This window comes from Solanum lycopersicum, chromosome 4 (assembly GCF_036512215.1).
Source record: "Solanum lycopersicum chromosome 4, SLM_r2.1".
NCBI classification, from domain to species: Eukaryota; Viridiplantae; Streptophyta; class Magnoliopsida; order Solanales; family Solanaceae; genus Solanum; species Solanum lycopersicum.
In genome coordinates, this window is record NC_090803.1 from 51,350,201 (window position 1) to 51,365,830 (window position 15,630).

A 15,630-nucleotide genomic window follows, 5' to 3' on the forward strand; every position below is an offset into this window, starting at 1 on the left:
GATTGACTTTAACATGTTTGTAGGAAGTAAGTAAGAGAATGAGAAGATTTTCATACATGACTTCCATATACTTACTTCGACCTTTGAGTCGATTCGAGTCGAGTTGTTCATGACCATAATTCCGCATGAACCCTATAAGTCGAACAATCTTGAGTTGAGAAGAATCTTTGAGTTCTCGAGGAGTAGTTCATGCTCATAATTCCGCATGAACTCCTCCAAGATGAATGTCCTGAAATCATCCACATGAGATAATGAACCTTGAATTCATACTTCAATTCAAGGAAGTTAAGAGTTAAGTTTAGAAGTTAAGAAGTAAGTCAAAACAAAGTTCTTTTAAAGTGTCTAGAGTCTTTATTAAACGTTTTAAATTGTTTTTGAGGCTCAAGTTTTAAGTCAAGTAAAAAGTAGAGAGTTGAAGATCTTCCTTCAAAGTAATATAAGGGAACTAAGTATTCATTAAGAGTTGAATTTATTTATCAAAAGATATAAGGGAACTAAGTATTCCCTAGAAAGTTTATAAATGTTTTTACATTTAAGAGGGAACTAAGACTTAACAAAAGAGTTCTGAGAAAGAAAGGGGAACATTTATTTCAAAAGGGCTTTTTAAAGCTAAAAAAAAGTTGAGTAAATTATCTCAACCCAAAGGAAAGAGGTTATTTTAAAAGCATGAGCTAAAGTATATTTTGGGAGTAGTATTGAGCACTGATGTGGGGGTGAGAGTTCATATTAACTCAAGTCTCCATGTAAACCATGTAGCCATAATGGGTATTAACGGGTTATACTTTTTAGATGATCAAGTAAGTTTAGATAGTGGATCCACTAGGTTAAGGATGTTTTATGTGACGGCAAAGTATACAAAAGTTATGGCAGCGTGGGCGAGATGTTGTTTCACCACATAGGCTCATAGTGGTGGTTGCAGTTAGAGAAACTCCCGCAGAAACTATATAACTTTCTTATATATATAAAGTTGAGTTTGTTATTCCATGTTCTATAACAAACTAAGTTGATTTTACTGTTTTATAAAGATTTTTATATATATAGCATGTGAGTTGATTTTACTGTTTATAAAGCTTTTTATATATAGCATGTGTATTATCGCTTTATATTGAGTTGAATATCCATAGTTAAGTATCATATCTTTGAGTTCAGTATTTAATTTCTGAGTTGAGTATCTTATTCTTGAGTATTCCTTGAGTTTCAAGTTTGAGAAGAGGTAAGTATGTTTCCATCTTTTTATACAAGTTTCAAGCTTATGTTATACTTTAGAATTCTCATTACATGCTCGTACATTCCACGTACTGAGCCAATTGGCCTGCATCTTCTCATGATGCAGACACAGGTATTCTGGATCATCAACAAGAGCTTTGTTGATACATCCGAGAGTTTGAATTAGTTATGGTGAGCCTTCTTGCTTCCGGAGGATTCCATTTCCTTCCAGTTTAGTTAGGAGGTTAAGGGTCTTGTCCCGACTTCCATTATTATCAGATAGAGGCTTCATAGGTAGTCAATATAGTTGAGGAGTCTGTATTAATCATTTATTTTAGTAAATGTTTAAAAGACTAAAGTTGCCTATATTATGACTAGTTGAATATATTATTTTATTCAAAGTTGTTCATTTAAGTTAATGCTTTATCTGTTGATTTTATTGAATCTTATTCAATTTTTAATCGTTTGTATGCTGAAGTTAGTCTTCCTCTTGTAGTCATCCAGGATGAAGGTTCGCTTGGGGACAAACAATGGTCTTCTTGTGCCGGCCACTTCCATGTTGTAGACTCGCATCGTGAGAGAAGGAAAATGTTCCATTGAAAATCTTTTCCTGGAAAACAAGTAGATTTTTTACTTATTTTCTCATATTTGGTTGGTGAGTAGAATATATTTTTCGAAAAGACTTTTTAGTGTATCATTTATGAATGAAAAATAATTTTGAAAAAATATCTTTTATATTTACTAGAGAGTAGCAAATTATTTTTTAAATTGAATTTTAAAAAAAAACTTAAATGATTATGGGGCTGGGGTGGGGGCCAGATGGGAGGTTGAGGAAAGGTGTGAAAAATAAAATTTTGATGTTGAAGATATTTTTTAGAAACAAACTTAATTTTTATTAGTGGTCGGGGTGGGGAGGAGGCTGGTATGCGGGGTCAAGGGTAGGTAAAAAAAATTAAAGTTAAAAATATTTTTCAAAAACAAACTTAAATTTTATTTTGGGGGTGGGGTGGGGGGAGAGTCGAGTGAAGGGGTGAAAAAATAAAAATTTGAAGTACTCCCTCCGTTTCAAAAATAATGACCCTATTTCCTTTTTAATCTGTTTCAAAAAGAATGATCTCTTTCCTTTTTTGGCAACACTTCAATTTTAACTTTCTACGTGGCATATTTAAGACCACAAGATCAAAGGGCAATTAAGTACATTTGACATAACTTTAATTTATAATCACAAGATTAAAAAGTCTTCTTTCTTTTCTTAAACTCCGTTCCAAGTCAAACTAAGTCATTCTTTTTTAAACAGAGGGAGTATAAAATATTTTTTACAAACAAACTTTTCTTTTAGGGAGGTGGGGGCTGATGGGGCGTTGAGGTAGGGGGTAAATAAATAAATAAATAATGAAAATAAAAATATCTTTTAAAAACAACTTTTAATTTATTTTTTTTTGGGGGGGGGGGGAAACGGTGGTAGGTGTTTGAGGGGTAGGGATGAGGGTGGGTTGAAAAAATACAAAATTGAAATTAAAAATATTTTTAAAAAACAAGCTTTAAAAGTTCCTTTTTTATTTTGGATTTAGAGACAAATAAATTATTCAACTAAAAAATTGTAATTTGAAGTTGGAGGAGAGCTTTGGAAAAATTTTTCCTTAAATTTGAGGAAAGAGTTCATTTGGAAAACATTTTCCAAAACATTTAGCCCAACCAAATATGAGAAAATTGGAAAACATCTTTCAAAAAATATTTCCTTCATATCAAACACACCATAGTCTAATGTAGTGATTATATTAATGTTTTTGTTTGATAATTGTATGAATTATAACTTAAATAGAAAATTATTATATTCTTGGGTTCTTCTTTAACCAATTAACCCAACCCAATAATTTTATTTATAAAATCATTAAATAAGTGTTAGCCCAATAATAATAAGCCAATAACCATTGCTGGCATTGAGCGGATCCTTGGTCTGGCTTACTTAACTCAATAGACTTAATTATATATAGGAGTCATTCTCATAAAAATAACTTCAAATAGATATCTGGGCCAAAATGGCACTTAAGTCTCACAATAGAATATTTGATATGCAATTAAAGAGAGACTTCAAACTAAACTATATGATTGTCTATCTGTCTATGAAGATTCTATAATTCTAAGATGGATGTTGGTACAGAGCACGCAACATTCTATAAGTAAAGATTGGAAAGCAAGAAAAGAGTCCTCCGAAATGCGAGGAGGCTCACCACTGACTCTAAGTGCTCAAACTGGATAAACTATGCACTAGATGTTGATCCTGGTAACCTGCGTCTGCATCATAAGACGATGCAGGCCAACTGACATAAGTACATTGAATGTACGAGTATGCGAGTTGGAATACTAAACGAGTATGCGAGTTTGGAATACTGACTCTAAGTGCTCATAAAGCTTATAAAACAATTTAAACAACTTAATTCGTCAAATAAAATGCAATAACAAACTCAATTTTACTTATATATGAAACGAATTAGTTTTTGTGGGAGATTCTATAACCGACAACCACCATTATGAGCCTAAGTCATGATACAACATCTTATACATGTTGCCAGAAGTGTCCTATACTTTGTCGTCGGATAGAACTCCATAACTTAGTGGATCCAGTAGCTTAACTTATGTGATCGTCTAAAAAGTATGACTCGCTAATACCCATGATGCCTACATAGTTTTCATGAAGACTTGAGTTAATTTAAACTTTTATCCACCATTGGTGCTCAATAGTACTCCCAAAACATATTTTAGGTCATGGTTTTAAAATAACTTCCTTTCTTTGAGTTGAGATTATTGTTAAACACTTAGCTTTAAAAAGCTCTCTTGGAATCAATGTTCCATTTTCTTGTTAAAATTTTTTTTTTGGGAAATCTTAGTTTCCTCTTAACTTAAATGTGAAAACATTTATGAACTTTTAGGGAATACTTAGTTCCCTTATAAGCTTTGAGAAATGAACTCAACTCTTCACTCTTTGCTTAACATGAAACTTTTGATCTTAAGTCAACTATTAGGGAATACTTAGTCCCCTTATATTTCTTTAAGAAAAGACTTCTAATTTTGCTCATCACTTGAACTTGAACTTGAGCCTCCAAACGTAATTAAAACATTTACTAAAGACTCTTGAAAACCTTTAAGAACTTTGCTTTCACTTTCTTATAAACTTTAGACTTGACTCTTTAATTTCTTCAACTTTGATCTTAACTTTCCTTGAATTGGATTATGGATTCAAAGTTCTGATTCGGGTTATTTGGTGATTTCTAGGTGTTTAGAAATCATTTGAAGTAATTAGAATCATTGGTAAGTGTTAATGTACCTTAGAAGGACTTAAAAATGCTAAACTATGAAAACTAGTGAAAAACGCCAATTTGGGTGCATTCGGGGGGCGCCGCGCCACACTAGTTGGTCTAAGGCACCTTTCTGCCGCACTACAGGCGCGCCGCCCCAGGACTCCAAGTGCAAATGGGGTGCGCCGCGCTTGGTTCTACCCGAATGCGTCTGAACGTCTCTCTTCTCTCGTTTTCTAATGCTAAATCGCTTAAACCTCCATAGTTCTATTCCCAAACTCTTGGTATCATCAATACCTTCAATACCCAGTAGATCTAACTTGAAAAACAACTTGGAAATTATGAATCAACATCAATGGGCATTCAAATAACTCAACCAATAGGGATTCGACAAGATCATCAAGAATTCACTCTTAATCATGTATACAATACAAAATCCACTTAATTGAAACAAGTTTGGTGTGTGGATGAATTACCCAATACAAAAGAACATACCTTGATAGAGATCACCCGCGATGAATTCCATTCAAAATTACATGGCGTTCTTGGCGAAACCTTGATCTTTCTCCCTTTTTCCTTCTTCTCTTCTCTTTTCTCCAAGCTCTAAGCGTAAAGTTAATTTTCTAATCTCAACTAAAGCTGGTTTTTACCCTAAATAAGTATCTAAAACCAAATAGGAAATAAATGGGTGAAAGACTAGTTTTCCCTTCCTTAACTCCGAATTGGGACCTTTCTTAATCCGACAGTGCAACTTCCGATAAGCATATCTCCCTCATACGATATCGAAAATGTGCAAACTCGACGGCGATGGAAATATCTCTCCAAGGGATTTCCAACCATATCATGAACTACCACTAACTCATCCTAAGCTAGATGTTATGACCGTTTGAAATTGACCAAAACTCACTTCTTAAATTAAAAAAAAAATCCATATTTCTCCTTTTCTTTCCAAAATGAATATTTTTAGTTTCTTAGCTTATTCCTAGCTAATTCAAATTTCTGATATTTTTTTATTTGGTTTATCAATTCTATTTTTCTACACCCCTAAGAATACCTAATTGTTTTATAAGTTGGTTAAGATGAAGCTTAATACCTCTGTGGTCCTTAAATCGGATGATGCCTACAAGTAATTTATCATCGACTATTGTAAATACATGCTAATCAAAAATAAATTAGACATATGTTAAAGGGTGCGAAATATAACATGCCCCTCATAATATCTACATGGGCATTCTTATTTAGGTAAACAACCATTATATCTTAAATTTGTAATTTAGCATTGAAATAATTTAATCATCTATTATTTAAGACCAAATGTATCTTAATACTTTAGGATAAATTCAAATTCAATTCATCTCATTAAATTTAACAACAATACTAATTTCTTACAACTTTTAACCTATATAAAATCTCAAAAAAAAATCTAACTTTTTATAACCATGTGAACATTATTATTATATTTTGTAAGAATATTGTGAAGACATCTATTTAAAGAGAGTTTTCTTTTTGTGAGAAGAAAGTGATAGCAATCTAAAATAAATCAAGTTTCTTTATTCTTACATTGCTCTAGATTTTCTTTATCAATGGCTTCAATGAAACAAGATCTAATCAAGTAAGTTTTTCTTCGATATTTTTTAATTTCTTCCTTTTTTTTCTTCTTTTATTAACAATCTTCATGATGTTCTGATGTTTCTTCCCTTTCTTAGTGAGAAGATCAAGAAGCTCAAAAAATCACTTGACTCGAACAGAAATTACTCGCCCTCCCTTATGAATTGGTGATTAGTATGGAACCGACACTATTGAAGAAGAACAAATAAGCTTTTTAACAAGTTTTGTAATGATTGTGACCATATGAAAGAAGAGCTTGATTTCGTTTTATCAAATATTCATTTATAAAATTCTCTAGTGAATTGATTACTAAATTTATGTGGCATTTATTTTGCGACAAAATAAGTATTTCAGTTCTATCAAACATTTGAGGACAGCAGCTGGTGAAAAGTAGTGTTGGCCATAGAAATTTCTAATCAAATTGCATTTTTAAATGCTTATTACTTCAATGGCAAGGGGGTATAATAGGTATTATCAAAATTAACTTTTAGCTTTCTCTTTGGAAATTCTAGTTGTAGTGCAATTTTCATTTCATGATATATATTACTGCTTTTCTCATAATTCAATTTGTATATTCTAAGGAATAAGAAGTTAATTAATCAGCACCAGAAAACACACAGTAATAGAAAAAAACAAATGAAAATATCATTGGAAGGGTTGATGCCTGATTAAGTTGTTTCGGTGTAAATTCATGTGAACCCAATATCTTTTATTCTAATGATTGATTTTTTGGTGAAATTTAATAAAAATTATACAATTATTAGTAAATTCATCTTAACCCAATATCTTTTATTCTAATGATTGATTTTTAGGTGAAATTTTAAAAAAAATCTACAATTATTATTTTTTTGCAAAAGAAAAATAATTCATTCCGTGCTAAAAGAATTACATTTTGAACTCATCAAGTTGATAATTCAGATCCACCTATAATAATAAATACAACACAAAAAATAAAAATAAATAAATAGAAAATTCATCATTGAAAATTTTATGTAATTTACCAATTGGATGTTTTCTCATATTGGATACGATGTCCTTGTCAAAGGACCAAGCCACTCGAACAAAGTTAGGTTAGTGAAATGCAACTTCTAGACCGATGAACTTCAATATGATCTTTGAGAAAAGCATGCAAAACAGGCAAACTAAACTCAATGAAGGCGACTGCCAGCACTGACTCAGACACACATTAGCGGCTGGGTAGTGGGTTAATTTGATTGGAAAAGTAGAATATCTTCCTCTGAATCAAACAAAATATGGTCCTCCTAATTATAATAATAGTTTTCAATTCAGAGTAATTTCAGGTTGACTTTATGAATCCTCAATGTCCGTAACACTTTGTTTAGCTGTAAAACCCTGTATCCAAGACAGACGAAAAAATAGCTTTTCTGGAAAATTTGCAGGTGCAACCAACGGGGTCATCGACGGAATATAGACTAACATACGGACCATCCTGCACATTGGTCAATGGGGTAAGAAACCCCAAAAATCTCAGCCCGGGAAAATTTGGTTAAGTCATGATCGACGGTCCGTGACCATCGATCGACACCCCATTAAACCCACTCTCCGACAAGAGCCACGGATGAACAGCATGGTCCGTAGATGGACTTGTGGTCCATAGGTCTGACCTTTGGTGAGAAATAGTAGACAATTAAGGGGGAAATGCAGTTGGGTCAACTTCAAATTGTCATAACTCTTATCACAAAATTAATTAAGTGTCCCATGACCTGCCAAAAGATAGATAATTGAATTAAGTTTCAATATCCACCATCTTATATAAAACCTGACCTTCGAGTAAAAACTTATGCCCCTTTTAGTAAGGGCCTGTTGAACAGGCCCAACCTACGGACCAAACAACAGACCGTCGATAAAACGACGGACCGTCTGTCCAGGTTGTCGTTTTGTCCAATAGCAACTTACCCAAGGGTCTTTTGGTCTTTTTCCACTTTGTTTAAACTCTAAGATATGTATTTTTTACCCTAAATCATCAGATTTTAGTTAGTTTAAGCCTAGAAACATAATTAAAACTTATCCTAAGTCAAATCATTAATCAAAACATAAAAAATAAAAAGCAAGAAAGGAGAAAAACGTCAAGAACCCTAGTTCAAGAACGCATCAAGGTTCCAGCAATTCCAGTCTCAAAATCCAAGTGTTTATCCGTGGATTTCATCACCAGATATGTGGGATTTCACTAGTGGGTTCCTTTCACCCATTGGGTCCCTAGTTTTCAGGCAGATTCTTGATTATCTTATCATGAATAAACCTAAGGTTTCTAGAACTTTGATAGAACTTCATGAATTTACTAAATAATTTTCCAAATCAGATTGTAAAGTTATTATTCAATTTATGGCATGAATTTCAGAACCCTAGCTTTATATTTCTTTAGTGCTTGAATTACACATGCTAGGTTAGATATTTCAGTTATTCAGTTTAATATGCCTCAATTATTATTGCATCATTATCAAATTAAATGTTGCATTCTCAGTTTGCATGTTCAGTTTTGACATATCTAATTATTACAAAAATTCAGACATAATCAGTTAGTTACATAATTCATGGGAGTAGCATAATACCGAGTTGGACAAGGGTTCAGCGTGCCCAATTAGTCCAAGAACTACTAGCCAAGTAGGTTGTAAGTCCTCTCTGTGGGCAATCAGTTTTGTGATCACGCCAGCATGCCTTTTATACCTTTGGCAGGGTATATTGGGTCGTCTAGATGGGGCGTAGATATCGGACTCCATATTTAGCTCATATAGTTTTATTATTGGTTATTAGTAGCTCCCATAGTTCAGTCAGATTCTCTTGCATTGACCATTTATCAGTATACTCAGTATTCAGTTTCAGCATGTTATAAATTGGTCATTACATTCAGTTAGCCTAAAATTTTCTATATCATGTTCAGATTACTATACTTTCTTTTATGCTTGTTCAGTTATGTTTTATTTCAGCTTTATTTTATCCTACATGTTCAATACATTTCAAGTACTTATGCATACGTGTGCTACATCTTCTCGTGATGTAGGTTCAGGTTCTCAGCATCCAAATCACGCATAGATCGATTTCTGATCTTCAGTTCAGCAAATTCAGTGGTGAATCCTCATTCTCCGAGGGCAATAGTCATTAGTTTCTTTTTAGTATTTAGTCTTTAAGTTTCAATTTTTGCTAGACTTGACTGGGGCTTGTTCCACTATTCTAGTCCAGTTTAGAGTCTATTTTCAGACATAGTTAGTTTCAGCTTAGTATTGAGTTAATATTTTCATTGTATCAAACTAATTGTTTTCAAATATCTCAGTTATAAAATATAGGTATTCCCCATCTTTTGACTTTAAATTATGATTTAGCTTCTGCATCAGTTTCTATTCTTTAGTATGCTCATGATCATGCCAATAGAGTTATCTTGGGATCACTTGTGGTCCTAGGTTCTATGTCTGCGTCTCGGGGGTAGCTCAGGGTGTGACAAAACTTGGTATCAGAGCACTAGGTTCAAGAGTCCTAGGATGTTTGAAAAGAAGCACTAAGTAAAGTCCTTTTTCATGGTTGTGAAGTGCACCACATCTAAGGTGAGGGAGGCTACAAAGTATTTTTATAAAAACTTCACTTTCTTGTTTCTCTTAATGTGTGTAAGGTATGATCTGATTCCATTCTAACTCGACGTTGTGCGCTTAAAATCATTCCTTCTCTTAGAGTTTAGGCATGGATTGCTAATGCACGCGATGCTAATGCAGTTCCTCTAATACCCTATAAGGAAGTTCAAATGTAGAGTTTCAGAATGTCAATTTAGCTTTTGGCTCAGAGTATGATCAACCAAAACAATTAGTAGGTTTGAGTTCCTACTAATAGAACTGATCGATTAGTGGCAGCCAAAGTTTGTGATTTATTTAGGATGAATCCGCCTAAGTTTTTAGGGTCACAAGTTGGTAAGGACCCATGAAGTTCATTGATGAGGTTAAGAAAATATTTGGTGTGATGCAAGTAACTGGTCACTATAGGTGAAATTGGCATCCTACCAGCTTAAGGATGTCACTCACATATGGTTGAATTTACTAAGTGGAAATACAACAAAGATGACTTTGTATTTTGTAACTCAGTATAGCAGTCTAAAAGTGTTAGTCCAGAAACTCTCTCAGAACCTTTCTCAATCTCTACTCCAGTTGGTGAACCAGTTATAGCTAGAAGAGTATACAGAAATTGCCCTATCAAAATCTCTCAAAAAGTTACCTCAGCAAATCTTTTAGAGTTAGAAATGGTAGACCTCGATGTCATTCTAGGCATGTATTGGTTACAATCCTGTTATGCCTTTATCGATTTTAGAACTAGGATTGTTCATTTTCAGTTCCCAGATGAACCAATCCTAGAATGGAAGGGTAGTAGCTTAGCTCCTATGGGTCGATTCATTTCATACCATAAGGTTAGAATGATGATCTCTAAGGGTTATCTCTATCATCTAGTTCGGGTTAAGGATTCTAGATCTGAAACCCCAACTCTAAAGTCAGTTCCTGTAGTTTGTGATTTTCTATAATTACTTCAAGAAGATCTTCCCGGAGTCCCTCCCGAAAGGGAAATTGACTTTGGAGTTGATCTACTTCCAAATACCCAGCCTATTTGTATTCCTCCATACATAAGGCCCAGCAGATCTTAAGGAATTGAAAGAACAGTTGAAAGACCTTCTATATAAGGGCTTCACCAGACCTAGTATTTCACCATGGGGTGCACCAGTGTTGTTCGTAAGGAAGAAAGATGGTTCTCTTAGAATATGCATTGACTATAGATATTTGAACAAGGTCACAATCAAGAATAAGTATCCAATCCCCAGGATTGATGTCTTGTTTTACCAACTTCAAGGTGCTAGTCATTTCTCAAAGACAGACCTTAGATCGGGTTATTATCATCTCAGAGTCAAAGATACATTCTGAAAACAACCTTCAGAACTTGGTATGCTCATTACAAATTTGTAGTTATGTCATTTGTACTAACTAATGCTTCTGCAGCTTTCATGGATTTGATGAACAGAGTGTTCAAACAATACTTGGACTTGTTCGTTATCGTCTTCATTAATGATATCATCATTTACTCTAGGAATGAGGAAGAACATGCGAGTCATTTGAGAATTTTTTTACAGACTCTCAAGGAACGCCAGTCATTCACTAAGTTCAGCAAATACGTGTTCTGGTTGTAATGTATTGCTTTCCTTGGTCACATTGTATTTAGCGAAGGGATCCAGTGGATTCACAAAAGATAGAAGTAGTGAAACAATAGCCCATACCTACTTCTGCTGCAGATATCAGAAGTTTCTTAGGTCTAGCGGGTTATTATAGAAGGTTCGTGGAAGGATTCTCCTCTATAGACTAACCATTTACTAGGCTGACTCAGAAGATAGTCAAGTTTCAATGGTCAAATGATTGTGACAAAAGCTTTGCAGAATCGAAAACAAGATTGACTACAACTCCTCTCTTGACTCTACCAAAGGGTTCAGATGGTTATGTGATCTATTTTGATGCATCTAGAGTTCGCCTAGGTTGTGTGTTAATGCGGCGAGATAAGGTTATAGTGTATGCTTTTAGACAACTTAAGGTGCATGAGAAGAACTATCCAACTCATGACCTCGAGCTTGCAGCAGTGGTGTTTCCACTCAAGATATGGAGACACTACTTATATGGTGTTCATGTAGATATGTTCACTAACCATAAAATCCTTCAGTATGTGTTCATCCAGAAAGAGTTGAATCTTTTTCCAGAGAAAATGGCTTCAGTTCCTTAAGGATTATGATATGAGTATGCATTATCATCCTTGTAAGGCGAATGTAGTAGCAGATGCTCTTAGCAGATTATCTATGGGTACTGTAGCCCACGTTGAGGAAGAAAGGAAGGATCTAGTGAAGGATGTTTATAGGCTTGCTCGTTTAGGAATTCGCCTTATGAGCATATCAGATAGTGGTGTAACAGTTCAGAATGGGGCAGAATCTTCTTTGGTAGTAAAGGTTAAAAAAAGCAAGACAATGATCCAATTTTGCTTGAACTTAAGAATGCAGTCCACAATCAGAGAGTGGAGGTTTTCTCTCAAGGGGGAGATGGTGTACTTCGCTACCAGGATAGATTATGTGTTCCTGATGTGGGTGAGTTGAGAAAGCATATCCTTGTGGAAGCCCATTACTCCAGATATTCTATTCATCTAGGTGCCACTAAGATGTACCGCGATCTGCGGGAAGTCTATTGGTGGAGTGGCATGAAGAGGGACATAGAAGATCTTGTGAGTAAGTACCCCAATTGCCAGCAAGTCAATATTGAACATCAAAAGCTAGGAGGTATGACTCAAGAGATCGATATTCCTACTTGGAAGTAGGATGTGATCAATATGGATTTCATCACAGGGCTACCTTGTACTCGCAGAAAGCATGACTAAATTTGGGTGATAGTTGATAAAATGAATAAGTCTTCTCGCTTTTTAGCGGTCAAGACTACACATTCTGCGAAGGTTTTTAGTTTAGCTCTCATTTCTGGAAGTCATTTCAGAAAGGTCTTGGTACTCAAGTTAACCTTAGTACAGCTTTTCATCCATAGACGGATGGGCATGTAGAGCGTACCATTCATACCTTAGAGGATATGTTGAGAGCTTATGTGATCGATTTCAAGGATAGTTGGGATGATCACCTTCCTCTTATTGAGTTTGCCTACAACAATAGCTACCATTCCAGCATTCAGATGGCCCCTTATGAAGCTTTGTATGGGTGTAGATGTAGATCTCATGTTGGTTGGTTTGAAGTAGGTGAAGAAGATTTAATAGGGCCAGATTTAGTCCTTTATGCTATGGATAAAGTTCAACTCATTAGAGATAGAGTTAAGACAAACCAAAGTCGTCAGAAATCTTATGCAAATGTGAGAAGAAGGGAATTAAAGTTCCAAGTGGATAATTAGGTTTTCGTGAAAGTATCACATATTAAAGGGGAAATGAGATTTGGAAAGAAAGGGAAGATCAGTCCGAGATATGTAGGCCCTTATGAGATCTTAAAAAGGGTTGGCAAGGTGGCATATGAGTTAGAGTTGCCAGCAGAATTAGCAACAATGCATCCGGTCTTCCACGTCTCACTCTTGAAGAAATGTGTGGATGATCCAGCTTCTATAGTGCCATTAAAGAGTATGGCGGTGAAAGATAATCTTTCTTATGATGATGTACCAGTTGAGATTCTTGAACGTAAGGTTAGAAGGTTGAGGAACAAAGAAGTTGCTTAAGTCAAGGTTTTGTGGAGGAGTCAGTCCGTAGAGGGAGCTACTTGGGAAGCAGAAGCAGCCATGAAAGCCAAGTATCCTCACCTCTTACCTTCCGATTCTGCTCTAGCTTGAGGTAATAGTTTCTCTTCAGTTTTCTAGTCATTCATGCATGAATTCAGTCCTAGAATCATGTTCCCTCAGTTTGTACTTGCATTTTCAGCGTATTTGCATGTTCTCGGAACTCAATTCAGTCAGAAAGTTAGTTCTCAGTGTTTAGTAGTAGGGTTGCAGCTCTCTCCCTCTATTCCAGCTAGTTTCATCTTCATTCGAGTACGATTTTTCCCAAGGGGGAGATAATGTAACACCCCATATCCAAAATAAACTAAAAACCAACTTTTCAAAAAAATCTGCAGGTGCAACCGATGGGTCGATCGATGGACCGTAGACTGACCCATGGTCCATCCTGCACATCCGTTAATGGGGTCAAAAAAACCCAAAATCTCAGTCCAGGAAAATTTGGTTAAGTCATGATTGATGAACGGACCTACGGTCCGTAGTTTGTCACCGTCGATTGACACCCCATTCACCCACTCTCTAACTAGAGCCACGGATAACCAGCACAGTCCGTAGATGGACCTATGGTTCATAATTCTGACCGTTGGTGAGAAATAGCAGACAGTTAAGGGGGAAATGCAGTTTGGTTAATTTCAAATGGTCATAACTCTTTTCACAAAATTAATTAGGTGTTCCATGACCTACAAAAATATAGATAATTGAATTAGGTTTCCATAGCCACCGACCTTGATAAAATCCCACCTCCGAGTAGAGAGTTATGCCCATTTTAGTAAAGTCCTACCGAACAGGCCCAACCTACGGACCAAACGACGGATCATCTGTACAGGTCATCGTTTGGTCCGACAACAATTTATCCAGGGGTCTTTTGGTCTTTTCCCACTTTGTTTAAGCCCTAAGATACGCTGTTTTGACCCTAAATCATAATATTTTGGTTAGTTTAAACCTGGAAACATAATTAAAACTTACCCTAAGTTAAATCATTATCAAAACTTAGAAAACTAAGAAGCAAGAAATGAGAAAAAGGTCAAGAACCCTAGTTCAAGAACGCATCATTGTTCCAGCAGTTCCAGCCCCGAAATCTAAGTGTTTCTCTAGTTAATTTCATCACTAGGTATGTGGGATTTCACTAGTGGGTTCCTTTCACCCATTGGATCCCTACATTTCAGGTAGATTCTTGATTCTCTTATCATAAATAAACCTAGGGCTTCTAGAACTTTTGTAGAACTTCATGAATTTACTAAATAGATGTTCTAAATCAAGTGGTAAAGTTATTATTTAGTTTATCGCATAAATTTCCAAACCCTAGCTTTGTATTTCTTTAGTTCTTGATCTACACATGCTAAGTCAGATATTTCAGTTATTCAGTTATATATGCCTTAAGTTTTAATGCATCATTATCAAATTAAATGTTGCGTGTTCAGTTTTGAGCTATCCAGTTATTACAAAAATTCAGACATAATCAGTTAGTTACATTATTCATGGGAGTAGCATAATACCGAGTTGGACTAGGGTTCAGCGTACCCAATTAGTCCCAGAACTACTAGCTAAGTAGGTTGTAAGTCCTCTCTGTGGGCAATCAGTTTAGTGATCACGCCAGCATACCTTTATACCTTTGACAGGGTATATTGGGTCTTCTTGATAGGGCATATACACCGGACTCCACATTTAGCTCATGTGGTTTTGTTATCGGTTATTAGTAGCTCCCACAGTTCAGTCGGACTCTCTTGCATTGACCAATTATCAGTATTCAGTTTCATCATGTTATAAATTGGTCATTGTATTCAGTTAGCTTAGAATTCTCTATATCATTTTCAAGTTATTATACTTGCTTTTGTGCTTTTTCATTTATTTTTTATTTCAGCTTTATTCTATCCTACATGCTCAATACCTTGTAAGGACTGACGCATACGTGCGCTACATCTTCTCGTGATGTAGGTTTAGGCTCTCAGCATCCATATCACGCATAGACCGATTTCTGATATTCAGTTTAGCAGATTCAGTGGTGAATCCTCAATCTCCGAGGACAATAGTCATGAGTTTATTGTCAGTATTTAGTCTATTAGTTATAATTTTGGTTAGATTTAGCTGGGGCTTGTCCATGTATTTCTAGTCCAGTTTAGAGGCTATTTTCAAACATACTTTCAGCTTGGTATTAAGTTAATATTTCCTTTGTATTAAACTCATTGTTTTCCAATATCTCAGTTATAGAATATGGGTATTCCCTATCTTTTGAGTTTAATTTA

General features: G+C 35.1%; 1 protein-coding gene and 1 long non-coding RNA gene across 2 annotated transcripts; both read left to right on the forward strand.

Annotated features, from left to right (window-relative positions):
- The first annotated feature begins 5,988 nt into the window (after window positions 1–5,988).
- On the forward strand, window positions 5,989–6,486 carry LOC138347913 (uncharacterized). The gene is made up of 2 exons (XR_011220474.1): window positions 5,989–6,114; window positions 6,209–6,486. It is a non-coding gene; the product is annotated as an uncharacterized lncRNA (long non-coding RNA).
- Window positions 6,487–11,874: 5,388 nt separating this feature from the next.
- LOC138348164 (uncharacterized) lies at window positions 11,875–12,446 on the forward strand. The gene is made up of 2 exons (XM_069296777.1): window positions 11,875–12,075; window positions 12,147–12,446. The coding sequence occupies exons 1-2, from the start codon at window positions 11,875–11,877 to the stop codon at window positions 12,444–12,446; spliced, it is 501 nt and encodes a 166-aa protein (XP_069152878.1).
- The last annotated feature ends 3,184 nt before the right edge of the window (window positions 12,447–15,630 follow it).